Source organism: Leucoraja erinacea, chromosome 40, assembly GCF_028641065.1.
Source record: "Leucoraja erinacea ecotype New England chromosome 40, Leri_hhj_1, whole genome shotgun sequence".
NCBI lineage: Eukaryota > Metazoa > Chordata > Chondrichthyes > Rajiformes > Rajidae > Leucoraja > Leucoraja erinaceus.
The window spans coordinates 6,261,852-6,279,598 of NC_073416.1; the positions used below are offsets into that span (position 1 = coordinate 6,261,852).

General features: G+C 39.4%; 1 protein-coding gene across 1 annotated transcript; it reads left to right on the forward strand.

The window, feature by feature from the left end:
- Positions 1–373: 373 nt before the first annotated feature.
- LOC129714697 (lens fiber major intrinsic protein-like) lies at positions 374–11,119 on the forward strand. Its single transcript, XM_055664463.1, has 4 exons — positions 374–983; positions 6,770–6,934; positions 8,216–8,296; positions 10,124–11,119. The coding sequence occupies exons 1-4, from the start codon at positions 624–626 to the stop codon at positions 10,307–10,309; spliced, it is 792 nt and encodes a 263-aa protein (XP_055520438.1). The 5' UTR covers positions 374–623; the 3' UTR covers positions 10,310–11,119.
- Positions 11,120–17,747: the final 6,628 nt, after the last annotated feature.

Below are 17,747 nucleotides of genomic sequence, written 5' to 3' on the forward strand. Positions count from 1 at the left end.
AGACAAAAATGCTGGAGAAACTCAGCGGGTGCAGCAGCATCTATGGAGCGAAGGAAATAGGCAACGTTTCGGGACGAAACGTTGCCTATTTCCTTCGCTCCATAGATGCTGCAGCACCCGCTGAGTTTCTCCAGCATTTTTTGTCTACCTTTTCCAGAGATGCTGCCTGACCCGCTGAGTTACTCCAGCACTCTGTGTCCTTTCGTGTAAACCAGCATCTGCAGCCCCTTGTTTCTGCACCATCCCTATCTCAATTGCTCTTTCGTGATTTAGACAACGGCAGAAGACCTTCCTATTTATTTCTGGATTTGTCGATTTAATTTGTGATGTTCCACGATCTATTCGCGCATTTTTGCAGAGTTCCCGAGTTCGTGGTCCACTTGCAGGTGGTGGACGCGGCAAGTAATGAGAATATGGTTCGGGATGAAAGAGTTAAATGCAATGACAAACTAGCCAGGTCCCTCCCCCAGATAATGTTGTCAGATTCAGAGTCCCCTATAAATACTTCATTCTGTGCAATTAAAAATTGGGGAAAACGTTTGAGGAGCCGGGAGACAATTTCATCCTTTGTTTTTTCATTTTCTGTTATTTTGTACTAGTCTGCTTTTTCGAAGACCGGGAAGATGTGGGAGTTGAAATCCATCGCGTTCTGGAGGGCAGTGTTTGCAGAGTTTTTTGCCACCATGCTCTTCGTGTTTTTTGGACTGGGCTTTACGATGCGATGGTCTCCGGGCCCCGTGAACGTGCTGCTGGTGTCTCTGGGCTTTGGCTTTGTCCTGGCTGCCCTGGTGCAGGCGGTGGGACATGTCAGCGGGGCGCACCTCAACCCGGCTGTCACCTTCGCTTACCTGCTGGGGGCGCAGCTGAGCATGTTCCGCTGTGTGATGTACATAGCAGCACAGCTCCTGGGAGCGGTGGCGGGGGCAGCTGTGTTGTATGGGGTCACCCCTCCCACTGTACGGGGCAACCTAGGGCTCAACACGGTAAATATACTCACTGTTGGCAAAACTAGCAAGCTGTAAGAAGAGTTAAAATGTGAACTGGTACAAGCTTAACACCTCGTTTTGAAAAATAAAGTTTGAAGCAATATGGTAAATGTCCTGGAAAATCAAAAATAGTGCAAAAATAGTAACAAAGGCAATGAATTGGTAAATGCAACGAGTGTGAAGGCAGAAAGTCCGAAAATGTAACTTAACGTTTGTGATATAAAATATATTTGAGATGGGTTGAAGTGACATTAACACATTTTAAAAAGTGATGATTCGGAAATGATTTAAGACCGTTCCAAATTCTAATACCGTCTAAACTCTGGGACTTAAACATTTACCCAAAGTTAAGAGTCCGAATTGAACGAAGAATTGAAGCATATTATTTTCGCTGGGAATTAAATGGGTTAAAATAAAAGCCGGTGTTCAAAGAATATAAATCACTTCAAATTGAAGTTTCCCGTATCACGAAATATTATTTAAAAAACGGTCTGTCAAAAAGCAGATCTGATTCTTTTAGACTTTAAAACTTGTGTATACAACTACAGATTGGTTGGAAGTATTCTTAAAATAATTTTCAATAGTTTATTCCACGAGCCATATATTTTGAAACATCAGGACATAGAGTTCGTAGAATTGAAATTGTTGAGATAACAACGTGGACTATATAGTTAATGAGAGTCTGTTAGGTTTGATCTCGTTTAGTGTTTCGCGTGTCTTTCGGGGGAAAGGGCGTAATATTTCTGAAAACTGCTTTTCAAAACTTTCTGAAGACGCCTCAAAGGTTCGAGTTTGCACATAATGGTGCAAATGCCAACCTTTCTCACCAGCCCAACGCGAGGAAGGTAGGAACACCGTCACGATGCTCGCTTTAGTTTCCTTCGCTCCATAGATGCTGCTGCACCCGCTGAGTTTCTCCAGCATTTTTGTCTACCTTCGATTTTCCAGCATCTATGGAGCGAGGGTAGGCGTTTGTATCAATTGTTTTGTAATGCAAGATCTGGCGAATTCCGAAAGTTTTTGTTGATTTCGTTTGATTAGTTTGAACTGAATATTTATCTGGATAATCCAAAACGGCAGATGCCCCGCCCGTTCACAGAATACCAACATCATAGGATTTCAAGCGAAGAATCGCGTAAAGGGAGAGTTAATTTCTATTTTAATGCATGTCCAACTTTTAAAAAGTGGCGTGGTTTTATTTGTGTTATCACTCTTATCTTGAGAGTTGTTTTTAATGTGATTCGAAAGTTCTGTGTGCTAAATCTATAAGATTTTTAATCTATAAAATCTATCAGGCTTTTAGAAATGGCCTTTGATTGATTGACGAGCGGCCACATTCCGGAAAATAAAACTGGCAAACAAATTAAATTCCACTTGCAAGCAGCGCTCTAGTCTATTGTAAGCGCGTCTCCGTTTCGCTGTCAATTGTGCCCTGCGCTATTCCCAGTGTAATCTGTACTCTGGGGCCACTTTGTCAGCAACGTGGCCGGAGGGCGACAAGAGGGCAGGAGGGGCGCGAACACTGATCCGGCTGCTCTTTGGGCAATGTCGCTACACGCAAGCTAACAAAGCGGGCCAAGCGGTCACTGGCACTGTTATTTGTGGGGTCTCGCTGCGCGCAAAACACCATGAGAAGCAAACTGGGTCATCGATCCTGCAGTTCTGTGCGCAAAGCATCAAAAACGCACCGAGGCGCAGGACAACGCAATGTTGCTCCTACTTTGCGCAAAACGTCGCCAAACATGGATAGAACAGGGTTGGAGGGATATGGGCCAAATGCTGGCAGGTGGGACGAGTGTAGCTGGGACATGTTGGCCGGTGTGGGCCAGTTGGGCCGAAGGGCCTGTTTCCACACTGTGTCACTCTATGACCCTCTGCTTAAAACTGTTGTTGGATCTTGCTGTGCGCAAATGACCACCAAAGCAGACTAGGCAATCACTGATGCTTGTGACAGATTGCTGTGCCAATAACATCTTCAGTGCAGACTAGGTGGCCGAGATTGTACTTTTATTGTGATCTTGCGGTGCGCAAACATCACCAAAGCAGAATAAATGGCCCAAATTACATGTTAACTGGAGTCCTGCTGTGCGCAAAACATCACTAAGATGGACTAGGTGTCCACTAAGTCAATTTTCTTGTGACATTTTGCTGTGCGCAAAACATTTCCAGAGCAGGCTAGCTGGCCGTAATTATATTTTATCTGGGATCTTGCTGTGTGCAAAGCATCGCCAAGATGGACTAAGTGTCCATTGAATGTCTGCTATTTTCCTGGCATTTTGCTGAGCGCAAAATCACTGCCAAAAGGCTAGTTGTTGTTCGTGGGATCTTGCGCTATGCGTAAACATACCCAAGCAGAATAGCCTGTCGTTGGCCGAACGCCCACTGCACAAAACACTGTCCAAACACATGATCTCATGTGGAATAATCTGCGCTGCTTGTCATTAAATGTAGCACCTTGTCTGCAAATCATGGTCAGATAATCATCTGCTCACTGAGTTATTGCTAATTTTGGGATATTTCTATGTGTGCAAAACTAAAACCAATCAAGAGATAATTGTGTTGGAAGGAACTGCAGGTGCTGGTTTCCACCGAGGATAGACACAAAATACTGGAGTAACTCATTATTGATGTCATGCCGGATTCAACATTGCCTTGAAACAAGCCGGGCATTGTTCTTCCTGCTTTCTGCAAGAACTCTGCTGTGCACAATATATTGGCAAAGACCATTGCTTGTTCGTTGACTTTTTTGTTCTTTGTGAAATCAAGTAGAAACGCGATGTTACATTTATCTAACGTTGATTGAATTCGGAATGCTTTGTTGTATCTAAAGCATTTTGAGATTCGTTGAAAGGCATGATCATGTAGACACAAAGAACTGTGGCTGTTGGTTTATATATTTAAAAAAAACACAAAGTGCATGATAAGATGGGATACATTCTAGTAGCGCTTTAAAAGAAAGCAGTTCACTCATAACAAGCACTATGTCTATGAAACTTTGCCATGTTTCTACCAAAGCTTTGCATGTTCAGGTTTTGAATCTTTTCTGGCTACTAGGAACAATGGCTGAAGTTCGCTCCCTTCTCTACTCCCAAGGATACTCCCTATATACAAACATTAACATTTCTTTGAATGACTACCTCAACTTCAGATAATGGTGACACACCACAACTAGTCCTCCAAGAACTAAGTGAATGTATAATGCCCAACTAGTCTGTGAATAACCAAAACCGTTAGCCAGGACTGCACTTTATAAGCTAGCATGTACCTTCCTAGGATTAAATATACATTTAGCCACAAGCCCACCATGGAGTAGATGCAAAATTCAGTATTTGCTTGACAAGGTTAAGTTGTATATTTTACTGTATTATTGTACTTTACTATATACTACGTCGGATCTACATACAATCTATTGACATAGCTTTGGACACTTTCCAAAATATCACGGAAAATTAATTGAAATGCATTTTCTACCAAAGAAGCGCAAATTAGATGCAAATTAGATGCAGTGACATTTAATGGTCAATCTTCTCAAAAGTACTACTAATCTCAAAAGTTAAAATGGTGACACATTAAGAATACTGTTGGTTTAGTTTTAGGCATAAGCTGCAGACTGAGATAATACATAAGAAATATATTTTGCCTTTCTAAGCAAGATGCATCAATTGCTGAGTTAGAACATAGGACGGTACACTTTGCTTTTGACTGTGTGGCATCATGATGCATTCAGATTAATATTGTTTGATTTAGGAATTCTGGAAGAACCGTCCCACATGCTCAAGCAAGGCCCATCTACCTGTTCTGGTATTACAAGTGTACTTTGTAGCTCCCATGAGATCCCGCATTCTACAAAACTTTCTCAGACAACTTCATCACAAGCAGATTAACGAGTCATTCATCGCGTTGGTGTTTGTGGGATTTTGGCGTATACAGTTTCCTACAAGACAACTGCACATTTCAAAGTAACTCCCTCAGCTTGATATTATTTGAGCAATATAATGAACTAGTCTTATTTTCATATTTGTTTGAATCATTTTGCATTTCCAATTCAACCTGGCATTGATGTATTCCACTGCAAACTTCGTAAACCATAGAAACTCATTTGTTTGGGTAAACTGTTTTAACGATAGGGAGTAAAATGTTTTGCACATCAGCTGTGAACACCAGGCAATAAAAAACATGGACAAGTCAAATGCCTCTGGCTTAAAGCAGCATAAGGTGGCTGCATGATGCATGCACACTATGGATAAGAGCTTATGCTAGACGCAAGTGTTAATGTTGATAGACTGTGCAATAGTGTGTATGTGGAATGGGAGAACCACATATTTGAATGATTGATTTTTTAGACTATCTTTTTTCTCCCAAGCAATAAATAGTGATTTTTTTTTGGCTCAGTTGTAAAAACGTCACGTCGTAAAACGCACAAGAATGAAAAATGAAGAATTAGATTCGCAAGGACATTTATATGTTGTACAATGTGAAATATTTTGCATATATGTGCAGAAAACAAGTATACTTCCTAATTTTTGGAAAATGCGTAGGCAGTCGTGACTAGGATTTCACGAAGAATAGATACTTAAAACTAGTAAAAGTAATAGTTAAATTTAGCTAAAATCCATCGTTGATATAATTTAATTATAGGATGTTAAAAGTTTCCTACATGCTGAACAAAGCCCCAGCTTTTCATGTAATACATTAATCCAATATTGAGTTCACAGGCGTAGATATTGACAGTTGTGGAGGAAAGTCATAATTCAACTCTTTTTCCAGTGGGAGGTAGGTTAAAACAATATTTATAAAATATTTGCCTTTGTTCTAAATTTAGCTTTCTGAAATCATGACTCATTGCAGATTATTGGCTATCCTACTTGAAGCACTCTCAATCTAATTCCACGTGAATATAGCTTCATGTCTCTGAACTACACTTATGCAGGAATGAACTGCAGATGCTGGTTTACACCAAAGACAGACACAAAAAGCTAGAGTAACTCAATGGGACAGGCAGCATCTCTGGAGAGAAGGAATGGGTGATGTTTCGGGTCCAGACCCTTCCCGAAACGTCACCCATTCCTTCTCTCCAGAGATGCTGCCTGTCCCGCTGAGTTACTCCAGCATTTTTTGTCTATCTACACTTAATTAAGAATTGGTTGCTATTCTCAAAAGGCAATGCAAAACCATTGTATGGAAAATTGAAGCACTTGAACGTTAAGGCCTACTGTTGGGCAAAGTAGAGATAGCTTTGGTTTACTCCAATATTTTATAGTTTCAAAACTGGAGCAACCCCATTCTCCATTAAGCAAATAAATCACAAAACTGATGAACACTAAAACGCAAAGGAAATCTTTCAGCCTTTATGCTCATTGCTTGCTCCTACCTATTGGGTATTTGATTCACAAAGGAAAGGTGGAAACGAGATTTAACGGAGATTAAGGGGAATAAAATAGTGACTTTTACTCCTCTGATCAGGTTGAGGTTTTTCAATTAATTGATTGCCAAGTACGTGAAGGAATGACACAATATTGATCCCTCACTAAGCAAGTGTGCACTGTTTTAAGTAGTGTAGCATTCTGTGAACATTAAGAATCCATGGTCTAAGAAGGCATTCAAACATAAGTATAAACTCAGACCTAGAGGATTGTACAATCTCAGAGTAACGTCATTTGTTGATAGCAGGCAAATATATCCCGTGAAACACCGATAAATACACCATTTTACATTCATTTCTGGTCTTTTCTATTTGCAGGTCTTTGCCATTTCTAATAGTGATGTTTTGTTTCATTCTTTAGCTGCATGCTGGAGTGGGTATTGGCCAGGGCACGGCTGTAGAGATATTCCTTACTCTTCAGTTTGTCCTCTGTATTTTTGCCACAACAGACATTCGCAGAAATGGATTCATGGGCTCAGCAGCTGTGATCATTGGCTTTTCACTCACTGTGGGTCACTTCTTTGGGGTAAGTCTGCAAATTTCTATCCCATTTGCCAAAGCGTTAGATGTGGAACATATCCTCGGCTCTGGACTCAAAGGTAAAAAGCACTGTTCCAACAGATACGTTGCAAAATGCAACTCTCCGTGGTGCTGCCGCTAAACATTGCTAAACAGGTATTTTTAGCAATTCTGCTAAATTGCTAATTCAATCCAAAATGATAATTACCCTTGGAAGAGTCCATGCCATTGTGAAAAGCATGAGGGTTGATTTTCAGCCAGTTGAATTGACATTCATGCGATCTTTGCCACCTTGTTATGAATCCAACTCCACTCCTGTCGACCAAGCAACTGAACCATCCTACCATCAACCAGAGAGCAGGCCTGGGCTACTTTCTACCTCATTGGAGACCCTTGGACTATCTTTAATTGGGCTTTACCTTGCACTAAATGTTATTCCCTTGTTCTTGTAATATAACACCAAAACTGCTTCAATTACCACACATAAACCGAATCCTTCAAGTAACCATGGGCATGTGGGCATGTATTGTCTTTCTGCTGAATGGGTTGCACGCAACAAAAAAGCTTTTCACTGTGCCTCGGTACAAGTGAAAATAAACTAAACTGAACTAGGAAATGAGATAAGCAAATGGTTTGTTTTGCACAACCTCCTTCTGTTGTAAATTTGTGACTCATTCTGTATTGAGAGCTGCACACCATTTCTAAAGCACTTACCCCTTCTGGCAAATCAGCCCCCTAGAGATCCTTAAATTTAACTAGGATCCAATTTGAAGTTTGGGTGCTGACTGCTTGGCATAAACGGAGGGCAAGATTTGGCCAGTTCCATGGGTGATGGAAGAGAAGAGGCTATGCAAAGGTAAGGTCTGAATTATTTTTGAGGGCTTCTGGTGCCCACAACAATAATCTGGGCTACTGATGCCCACCCGGCCCAGTCCGCCCCCTGTAGCTGGCTCAACTGCTGCCAGGTGTGGACGGTTTTGCTTTTAAATCTGGTGGGCTGCTGGGATGGCTGGTTGAGGTTATTTTTGCAGCTCTCCTGGTGAATATATTTGAAGCCCGAGTCTCAGAAACACAATCCGAAAAGTCATTTGTGATCCTGTGTGACTAATTAGCAAATGTTTTTATGTTCTTTCATATTTTCTTGCATAGTATTGATGATTGACAGGAGTTTAAACTCAGGGCTCTTAATACTCAAGTAGTGATGAATGGCAATTAGTACCTTTCCTTCTTGTAAACTGATCATTGAAACTTTTTTGACATATAATTATCTCTCCACTGTTTTTTCCAGCTTTATTACACAGGGTGTGGAATGAATCCAGCCAGGTCCTTTGCACCAGCGGTACTCACTAGGAATTTCAAAAATCACTGGGTAAGCACAAACTGATTTTGACTAAAACAGAGTGAGCAACTGAACAAATTGCTTCATTTTTTAAAATATTAAAGATCTTGTAATATGACACCAAAATTGCTTCAATCACAACACATAAACACAATCCTTCAAGTAACTATGGGCATTTTCGTATGCCAAGGATTTTGTATAATTAGTTACTGGCTGATCACCTAATTTACAGAGAAAGTTTGAACAAGTTAGGTCTTTATTCTTTGGAGCACAGAAGGTTAAGGGGGGACTTGATAGAAGTCTTTAAAATGATGAGAGGGATAGACAGAGTTGACGTGGATAAGCCTTTTCCATTGAGAGTAGGGAAGATTCAAACAAGAGGACATGACTTCAGAATTAAGGGACAAAAGTTTAGGGGTAACATGAGGGGGAACTTTTTTACTCAGAGTGGTAGCTGTGTGGAATAAGCTTCCAGTGGAAGTGGTGGAGGCAGGATCGATTTTATCATTTAAAAATAAATTGGGTAGGTATATGGACGGGAAAGGAATGAAGGGTTATGGTCCGAGTGCAGATAGATGGGACTAGGTGAAAGTAAGTGTTCGGTAAGGACTAGAAGGGCTGAGATGGCCTGTTCCCGTGCTGTAATTGTTATATGGTTATATGATCGAAGGATTCTTCAAATACAGCTAAACAAATTCAACTACACTGGGAACAACATGTGCACTTCATGAGGGTTTGTCTGATCATATATTCTGTTTAATTTGAAGCACTTTCAAAAGGTTAAAAACTGTCTATAATTTTTGAAGAGGATCTGTCGAATCAGAACACTGTAGTTACACCACCTGTATAATGTAAACAAAATTCAGAAGTTCTGCTAAGCTTGTATATTCTAATTAGGAGTAAGATTTTCCTGTTTTAAATATAACATGTGTTTTATGCACCCCCTTGATTGTGAGTAATCTGAATAATAAAAGTAACTTGTGCAGGAAAAAGTAAATGAGAATATACATAAAGTTCTGATTTATGACATCAAGTTCTAAAGCACTTTACAGCCAACAAAGTAGTTTTAAAGAGTATTTATGTTTATATGATAGGAAATTAAGTAGGCCATTACACACTGCAAGCTCCCATAAATGTCAAAGTGATAAGGATAAGACATTGGTTTATAGTGACACTGAAACTGGCCTGGCCATCTGGGATAAAACTACTTCCTGTGTTTAAAAATTCTGTGGCCTTTCACACCTACCTTGGAGAGCAGATGTGGCTTCATCTGTTCCCTCAAGTGGATGTCTCACCCAAAAGACACCTTCAACAGTGCAGCACTTCCTCATTTACTGCACTGGAGCACCATCTAAGAATCGAGAGTGGGACCTAACCCACAATTATTTTGTTCAGCGGCAAGGCTGCTACTAACTGAGACCCTATTAAGAGCTGGTCAAAATAGATGTTTTGATAACCTCAGGATCTGGCTCATTTGTGATGCTGCCCTGATGAAATTGCCAGATTGTCCAGATTCATGCTTTGATAGTCACGGGTGAAGTTAGGATGGGATGTTAGGACCTATGGCACCATGCCCTGGCTCAGTCACAAGGCTTAGGAAAGTAAAACAATTGAGGGGATTGTATCCACCTATCACTTGCCAGGCTTTGTCTTGCCCCCTCCTCTCTTCCAGCTATCTCCCTCACACCACAATCAGACTGAAGAAGGAACCCAACCCGAAACATCGCCTCTCCACAGATGCTGCTTGACCCGCTGAGTTCCTCCAGCACTTTATGTGTCTTCATTTGAGGGAATGCTCATTTCTAATCAGTTATCACTATTTTGTATCTGAACTACGTTATTTCTGTATCTTTGCAGGTATACTGGGTGGGCCCTCTGATAGGAGGTGCTATTGCAGCTTTGGTGTACGATTTCATCCTGTTCCCCAGGATGAGAGGCCTCTCGGAGAGATTGGCTATTCTTAAAGGAGCTCATCCCCCAGAAGCAGAGGGGCAGCAGGAACCCCGGAGTGATCCCATTGAACTCAAAACTCAAGCCTTATAAGAGTAGTTGTCTTTTTAAAGAAAGGGGTTTACAACACAAGAACTATCCTATCATCATGAAGTGACATTGTGAAATTTACTGTGTTGTTACTGAAGGTGTGCTTGAAAGAATATGAATGCTGTTAATGTCCCTGAGCAGGGAATTATAGAACAGAGGGTATATCTAAATTACTGTACAGACAGGAAGCTATCAGGAAAAAAAAAAGGCAAATGGAGATAAATTACTTGGCTTTTTTCAATATTTTAATATTCTTCAAAATCAGGGTTTGAATGTTAGAATTCACTCATTAATTGGAAAAAAAATCCCCATGAGCTTACTTAATTATTAATCATATTTTACAACAGTTACATAAAATTTATAACCTGCTGTTTTTAAAATGCTTGCTAATTGCAAATGCTTTAAGAATAATATAATGGGTTGTTTTGATGGGACAAAAATGTGTTTGTTTTTTTTTAATTTCTTTAAGTTCATGAAAAACATAAGCAAGTTTACATTTTACAGCAGTGAATTTTTAATCTAGCTGCTTGAATCTACCTTTTCTGAAGTAGGATGGATTTTTGTCGTTCTTAAAACTTCCTTTTTTTTTAAACTGCTCCCCATACCATCACCCACCCTACACTCTCACTACACAACTCCTCAAAATAAATTGGAAGTTTACTTTGAAAAATTGTGAAATAAGAAAGTGCCATCATGGGGGACTTTACTGGAAATCTTATTTTGTAGCCAATAGATCTTATCACAGATCGTGTTTGGTCACGCAGCAAAGTTTAAAACCCTACCCTGCCACTCCAAATAGTATATAATATTTCCGTAATCTTTGTAATCTTTTTCACATGATCCCAAACCAGCAACATAATGGCACTTTCAAAATATGTATACATAGATTAAATTGTCTTTCAAGACAATTTAACTCTTTTAAGATGACTATATCAATGAGCAAATTGATTTTGTCACAAAGGACAATCATCAGCAGAATGAAAATTTGTACACACAACTGATCATTATCATCCTTTTATTTTGCAAAATAAATGCTAGAATATTCAGCAATTTAATTTTTTAATTAGTTTGGATTCACTTCATATTTTTGCCTTGCCCACACACAAGCTGATTTTGGGTACATGCCCTTCTTTACGATTGTTGCATCGCATTTTAGATTTGCAAGTATCTGAAATTTCAATAGTATTTTTTATAAAGACGTAGAATAACATTTTATGGTACAGGTACTAGCAGTTTTTTTCCCCACAAAATATGTTGCAGAACTTGCCTGAAAAGGAAAAAATAGTTGTCCAATAAACCTTTGTGGAAAATGCAACACTGGTCCTTAATTTTCACATAACATCTAAAGCCCTCTTGCTAGTCTCAGTAACTCGGCACTTTTCATTTATTAGCGAGGAACAAAGACGCAGAAGGAAAGAATATAATTTTGAAGATTTATCAGTTGGCATAATAATTTGCATTTGGAGAATTTGAAAGGCTTAAGCCACATCTTTGATGGTTTTTGATGCCTCATCAAACTCTACAAACCAGAATTTCACAAGAACAAGTTCTGAATGTTCACGAGAAGATATTTGTGGTTTTGCCATGTAATCTTTTGAAAACATCATATTTTAAACTAAGTTCAGGAAATCTGCCAACAATCCTTTATTATTCATTTCTAGGGTTGTCTGAGTCTTCCACTCAGTGTACATAAAAGTGGCAGCAGTAACAATAATTCTTCGAGATTTTTCTACTTTGCTGCATGAAACACTTAAGTCGGCGAACAATTTTGGTGGGAAGAAAAGCAGAGTTCTGTTTCTTAATTTATTTTCTGTTGACCCTTTTTATTGTAATCTCTAAACTAAAACTCAACTTGCTTAGAAAATCCAATGGTCCCAATGCTGATATTGTGAGGAATAGTGGAGCAATGGGCTCACAAAACATGAGAGTTGCAACTCCCAATCCACACTAGCATACAAATACAGCACTGGGTAAATTCTGTCCATTTCCTGTCGAAGCTGCTACAAATGATTATTAGATTATTCAAATATTAGCTTCTTGAAAGATGAAGGGATGTATGAATATTTCTACCTCACGAAGTTAATCACTAGGACATCCACTGGTAGCACCCACAAAATGAGCACAGACCTTGTCGATCACATGGCTGCAGTAAAAGCAGCATGAGGCAGAAGGAAGAGGAAAAGATACAAAAAATAAAATAGCTGTGATTTAATAACAATAAATGAACTGAAAGACTAATGTCCATTTTGCACTCCGCATTGTGCTAAGCCTAATATTATAAATTCTACTGATTTGACAATTTATTCCTTATTGTGAATTCCTTCGACTGCAGTGAATGGTAACTGGAACACAAAATAAGTAGGGGAATATTCCAATAGCATTTAGTTAATGAAGATTACTGTAAATGATTTCCCTGTAACAAACCTCTGGATTTGCACACATGGATTTTTTTTTTTTACAAGGTGTGTGGGATTTATGCTTTGTGGTGAAGTTTTTGGAAATTGATTTTAGAAGGAAGAATACTGCCCCAATTTGTTTTGGAATGGAAGTTCCCCCTCACATCCCCCTCCCCGTCACCTGAAATAAAGTGTTCATTTAACATTGCCACCAGTACTAGGATCAGTTCTTGTATTCAAGGGCAAACAGTTTGGACTTTTTTGCCCCGTTAAAAGCAACTTCTTGTGTGTAATCACTTTGGTCTTTTCAAGCACATTTTTTTTTTGAATTGGGAGTGATGCTACAGTTGTTAAAGTAGTGCATCTTTGTGGTATTGTTCAGGCATTATATTTTGAATAAAATAAAATTTGAAAAGTGACACAGCATTATTCAGTGAAAGTTTAAATGGGTTGTCGTTGCATTTGATAAAATTCATGGCACATCAAATGGAAGTAGACTTAAAATGGCAAAACTCTGTTCATTCTTAAAATATTTTAATGTAATTTAGAATGCAGGTGGCCTCCTTACCTCAAACTTTGCACGGAATTGACATTAGTGCAAGTCAGTCATTTGAATTCTCTGAATTGTTCAGTGCTTAAATTTCCCCTTTTATAATCTTTGTACCACTATAATTATTTCTGTGCCTTCTCAAGCAAGATGCCAAAGGAGACAGAAGCCTCTGGGAAACAGACTTGCTGAAATTGTCATGGGTGACATACCAAAGGTGGTGAATGGGATGCTGCTGTGATACTTTCACATCCAACCCATCACTCGGGAAATAAAATTGGCAGTTAATTCAATTGTGTTGTTTTTTTGAATTTGAAACTTTATTAAATTTAAGGCCAAGTTAAATTTACCATATGAGATTTTTGAGTTGTTTTTTTATTTGTTAATTGTCTGCTTTAAAATAAAATGTGCTCAGACACACGGCACATGATTGCTAAAGCACTTGTGACCAAAATGAATTAACTTCTACAAGTTACAGAAACACAATACCAACGCCCTATCTGCACACACAAGTATGTACGTGCTAGACTTTACAATATATACTTTATGTACTCTTTGGTTGTTATAATAGGTTAATGTAAAGGTTCAAATTACCTTCATGTTTACCAGTGTTTGTAACTTGGCGAGATCAACAAAGACAAAAGAAAAATAATAAATCCTACACAAATTGAATTGTGACAAGTTTCCTCTCATGCCAAATGGACAAGTGACGTGATATGTATTTGGTCCGCTGTAGGTGGTAACCCACAATAAAAATCTACAATGGTTTTAACCAAAACCTAAAAGGATATTTATACGCACTAAACCGATTCTTTGATCCCTCATTTGGTCCTATGTTCTCCACAGCCTAAAATTTCACTAATAATAACTATTGCTGCTAATATTACTCTGTAATGGCATACCTGTTGTGATGTCCTTTGGTTTTTGTCTTCCCTGAGCGATTCTTCAAGACAATACAATCAAGAAATAAGAATCAGTCCCCCTACCATGCAACAAAAGCATCCATAGCTCCAACACCTTGATGAAGTAAAAAAATCACATGCCACTCATTTACAATTGTTTAAGAAGGAACTGCAGATGCTGGAAAATCGAAGGTAGACAAATGTGCTGGAGAAACTCAGCGGGTGCAGCAGTATCTATGGAGCGAAGGAAATAGGCAACGTTTCGGGCCGAAACCCTTCTTCAGTCTGAAGAAGGGTTTCGGCCCGAAACGTTGCTTATTTCTTTCGCTCCATAGATGCTGCTGCACCCGCTGTGTTTCTCCAGCACTTTTGTCTGCACTCATTTACAACATCGCTCTGCTTAACTCTGGTACCTCAATTTGAGTCAACATTAAAGGGATTCATATATATTTGGCAGTTTTGAGATGTTGTGGTGGGATCTTAAGTGAAACGAAACTGACCAAGCTCAACCTAGTTTTCAGTCAGCACTTTCTTGACACACCTTCTAGATTGTGGATAGGTCTGGGGAGCCAATTGCCGTGAGATTCACAGTGCCCGATCCACTCTAGTGCGCATGGTAATTTGGCGTAGCAGGCTCATTTAAGTTTGCAGTCAGTGAACCATAGGATGAAAATAGGGATCGCCATCGGCCACAAACATAAACATAGAAACATAGAAATTAGGTGCAGGAGTAGGCCATTCGGCCCTTCGAGCCTGCACCGCCATTCAATATGATCATGGCTAATCATCCAACTCAGTATCCCGTACCTGCCTTCTCTCCATACCCCCTGATCCCCTTAGCCACAAGGGCCACATCTAACTCCCTCTTAAATATAGCCAATGAACTGGCCTCAACTACCCTCTGTGGCACGGAGTTCCAGAGATTCACCACTCTCTGTGTGAAAAAAGTTCTTCTCATCTCAGTTTTAAAGGATTTCCCCCTTATCCTTAAGCTGTGACCACTTGTCCTGGACTTCCCTAACATCGGGAACAATCTTCCTGCATCTAGCCTGTCCAACCCCTTAAGAATTTTGTAAGTTTATGATATAAATGGGTTATAAATGGGCCTGCCGCCTCAAGATACTGTGGGCATTAGTGTAGGTCAGGCATTGTCGACCCCAAGGCCACTAGAGTGGGTTAGACACTGAATTCTATGGCAAGTGACTTCCCAACTTTGTTGGGGAGAATCATTGCCTGATTGTGCAGTGGGAACAAAAAATTGCCACTTATTAGTGCATATCTGAACTCTGTCTAGATCATGCTTTATCATAGGGTTTGTAAATGGAATTAAACATTGGTGTAATTCAAATATCCCCACTTCCAACCTTGTACTGGACAGAAGCTGAGGATCGTTGGGCTGAGAAAACTACACAGAGGGACACCTACATCGATGAGGTGAAGCCGAGATAATTCACTGCCAACAACGATAACTATCTTCCTTCGTTGGGATGATTCAAACTAGTGGAGAATTTCCCCCTCAATTCTAGTACAATGTCTAAATTAACTGTTCAAAAACATTACCCATAGTCAATTGATCCTTCAACAACAGTGATGCTTCTTAAATTCTCAAAGGTGCAAATTTAAAAACATTTTACCCACCAATTATTTTAATGTGGAATTGAAAATAAATGAGAGGTCAATAGATGGTGCAAGCTAAAATTAAAATGTCCTTTATTGTTCTTCATTTGACAGCATTTCATACAAATAAGTGCAAATACTTTTATTTCCTTTTAAACAAAGCGTTTTCTTGGACTTAATTAAGATCTACCGCGCTGGAACCCAGCATCAATTGAAACATTAACCTACTGTTTAGAAGAATTTTCTAAAGGTAAATACATGTTTTAAAAACCTGTCAAACACAGCATAGCAAACAATATGTACAATATGTACATAATATTAATCCTATCAATTTATAAGATGATGCTGTTTGCAGTACTGGTTGTTCATTTTAATATCCTTAAATAGAGCAAAGTATAAGAACATCAAAATCATCTGTGGTTTGGTTCTTACATTTACAAATAAGCTCTATGGAAGTGGTAGGAAAATAATTGCCAATGAACATTTTGAGTTTTGGACATTAGGGTGTATGCTTTGGAATAATGTTAATGTGATGACTTGTGTCCAGGAGGAGGTATCTAGTTTCAGCAGTGGAACCTCCTGAGTATGGCCCAACTGACAGCAGGAACTTGAACTAAAAACAAAAAATGTTGGAAACACTCAGCAGGTCAGGCAGCATCTGTGGAGAAAGGGAGGTAGGGTTAATGTTTTAGATCTCTGACATTTCATCAGAATCTAAAAGACATTACAGAACAACAGCTCCTGAAGAGGAACAGAGCCAGGGAAATGGGGTGGAAAAGAAATGTCCATGCACACAAGGAAGATAACTTGTACACTGATGAGCTGGAGACCAAGAGTAAATTAAAGGGCAAAAGAAAACTCACTGTGTGAGATGATAAGAGAAAACAAAAAAAAAAATAAGAGAAACAAGAGAGGACAAAGCGCTGGAGTAACTCAGTGGGTCAGGCAGCATCTCTGGAGAACATGGATAGGTGATATTTCGGATCAGGACCCTTCTTCAGAATATCCACGTTCTCCAAAGATGCTGCCTAACCTGCTGAGTTTTTTGTAATCCAGCATCTGCAGATCCTCATTTCTACAGAAAAACAATAGACCCAGATATGTGTGAAAGATAAAAGCAGTGTTATGGAGAGGGAGAGATAAATAGAAGATGGCCCAAACAGAAGGAAGGCAAAGGCAGTTAGACGTACATACAGGTGGATTCACCTTTCATGCACTTGGTCAGAACCATCCTTGTTATCAGAAATACCAGTGCATCTATTCCAAATTACCTCTGCTATCTTGGGAGAAAATCAAAGCGGTCTTATGTTTTGAAGTTAAAAGACTAGTGTAAACCCAAAAGGGTTGAAAAGCATGAATTAGAAAGATGAGATGCTGTTTCATGAACTTCCACTGGAGCAACACAAGAGGCCGTGTGAATAGAGATTGAAGAAGGAATAATATGGAGGTTTCAAGAGCAAAAATAACTGGAACCCGTGGGACCAGACACAAAGGAAGCACTTAATAAAGAGATCACCCAAATCAGACTTCCAAATGCAGACCCCCATCCATTGTGGAAGCAAAAAGAGTATAAGACAAACTGTCTTACCTGGAACCTGTTTATCTGTTTGGAACTGTGTACAATAGAATGGAAACATTCATAGACTTGAATGTAAAGATGAACAAGGTTTATGGATGGAAGAGCTGTGGTTTAAGGTGTCACAAGGGAATTGTCCCTTCAAAATTGTAACAGCAAGGGGTGGGAAATATTTTTTGCTGTTGGGGAGATAGAAGGCATGTCATGTTGGAAGTGGCAGAGATTGTTCTGTCAAATGGTGATGGGGTGCAAGGTGAATTTTGAGATAGATAAGTGGAGTAAGTGCAGGAAGTAGGGTGGATTTGATTTACAAGATTCTGTAACAACAGAATGCAGTCTCTGGAAGAGAAAACCAGGTAGATATTTCAGAAGCTCTGGCATCATCAGGGTGGAGACAACTGAA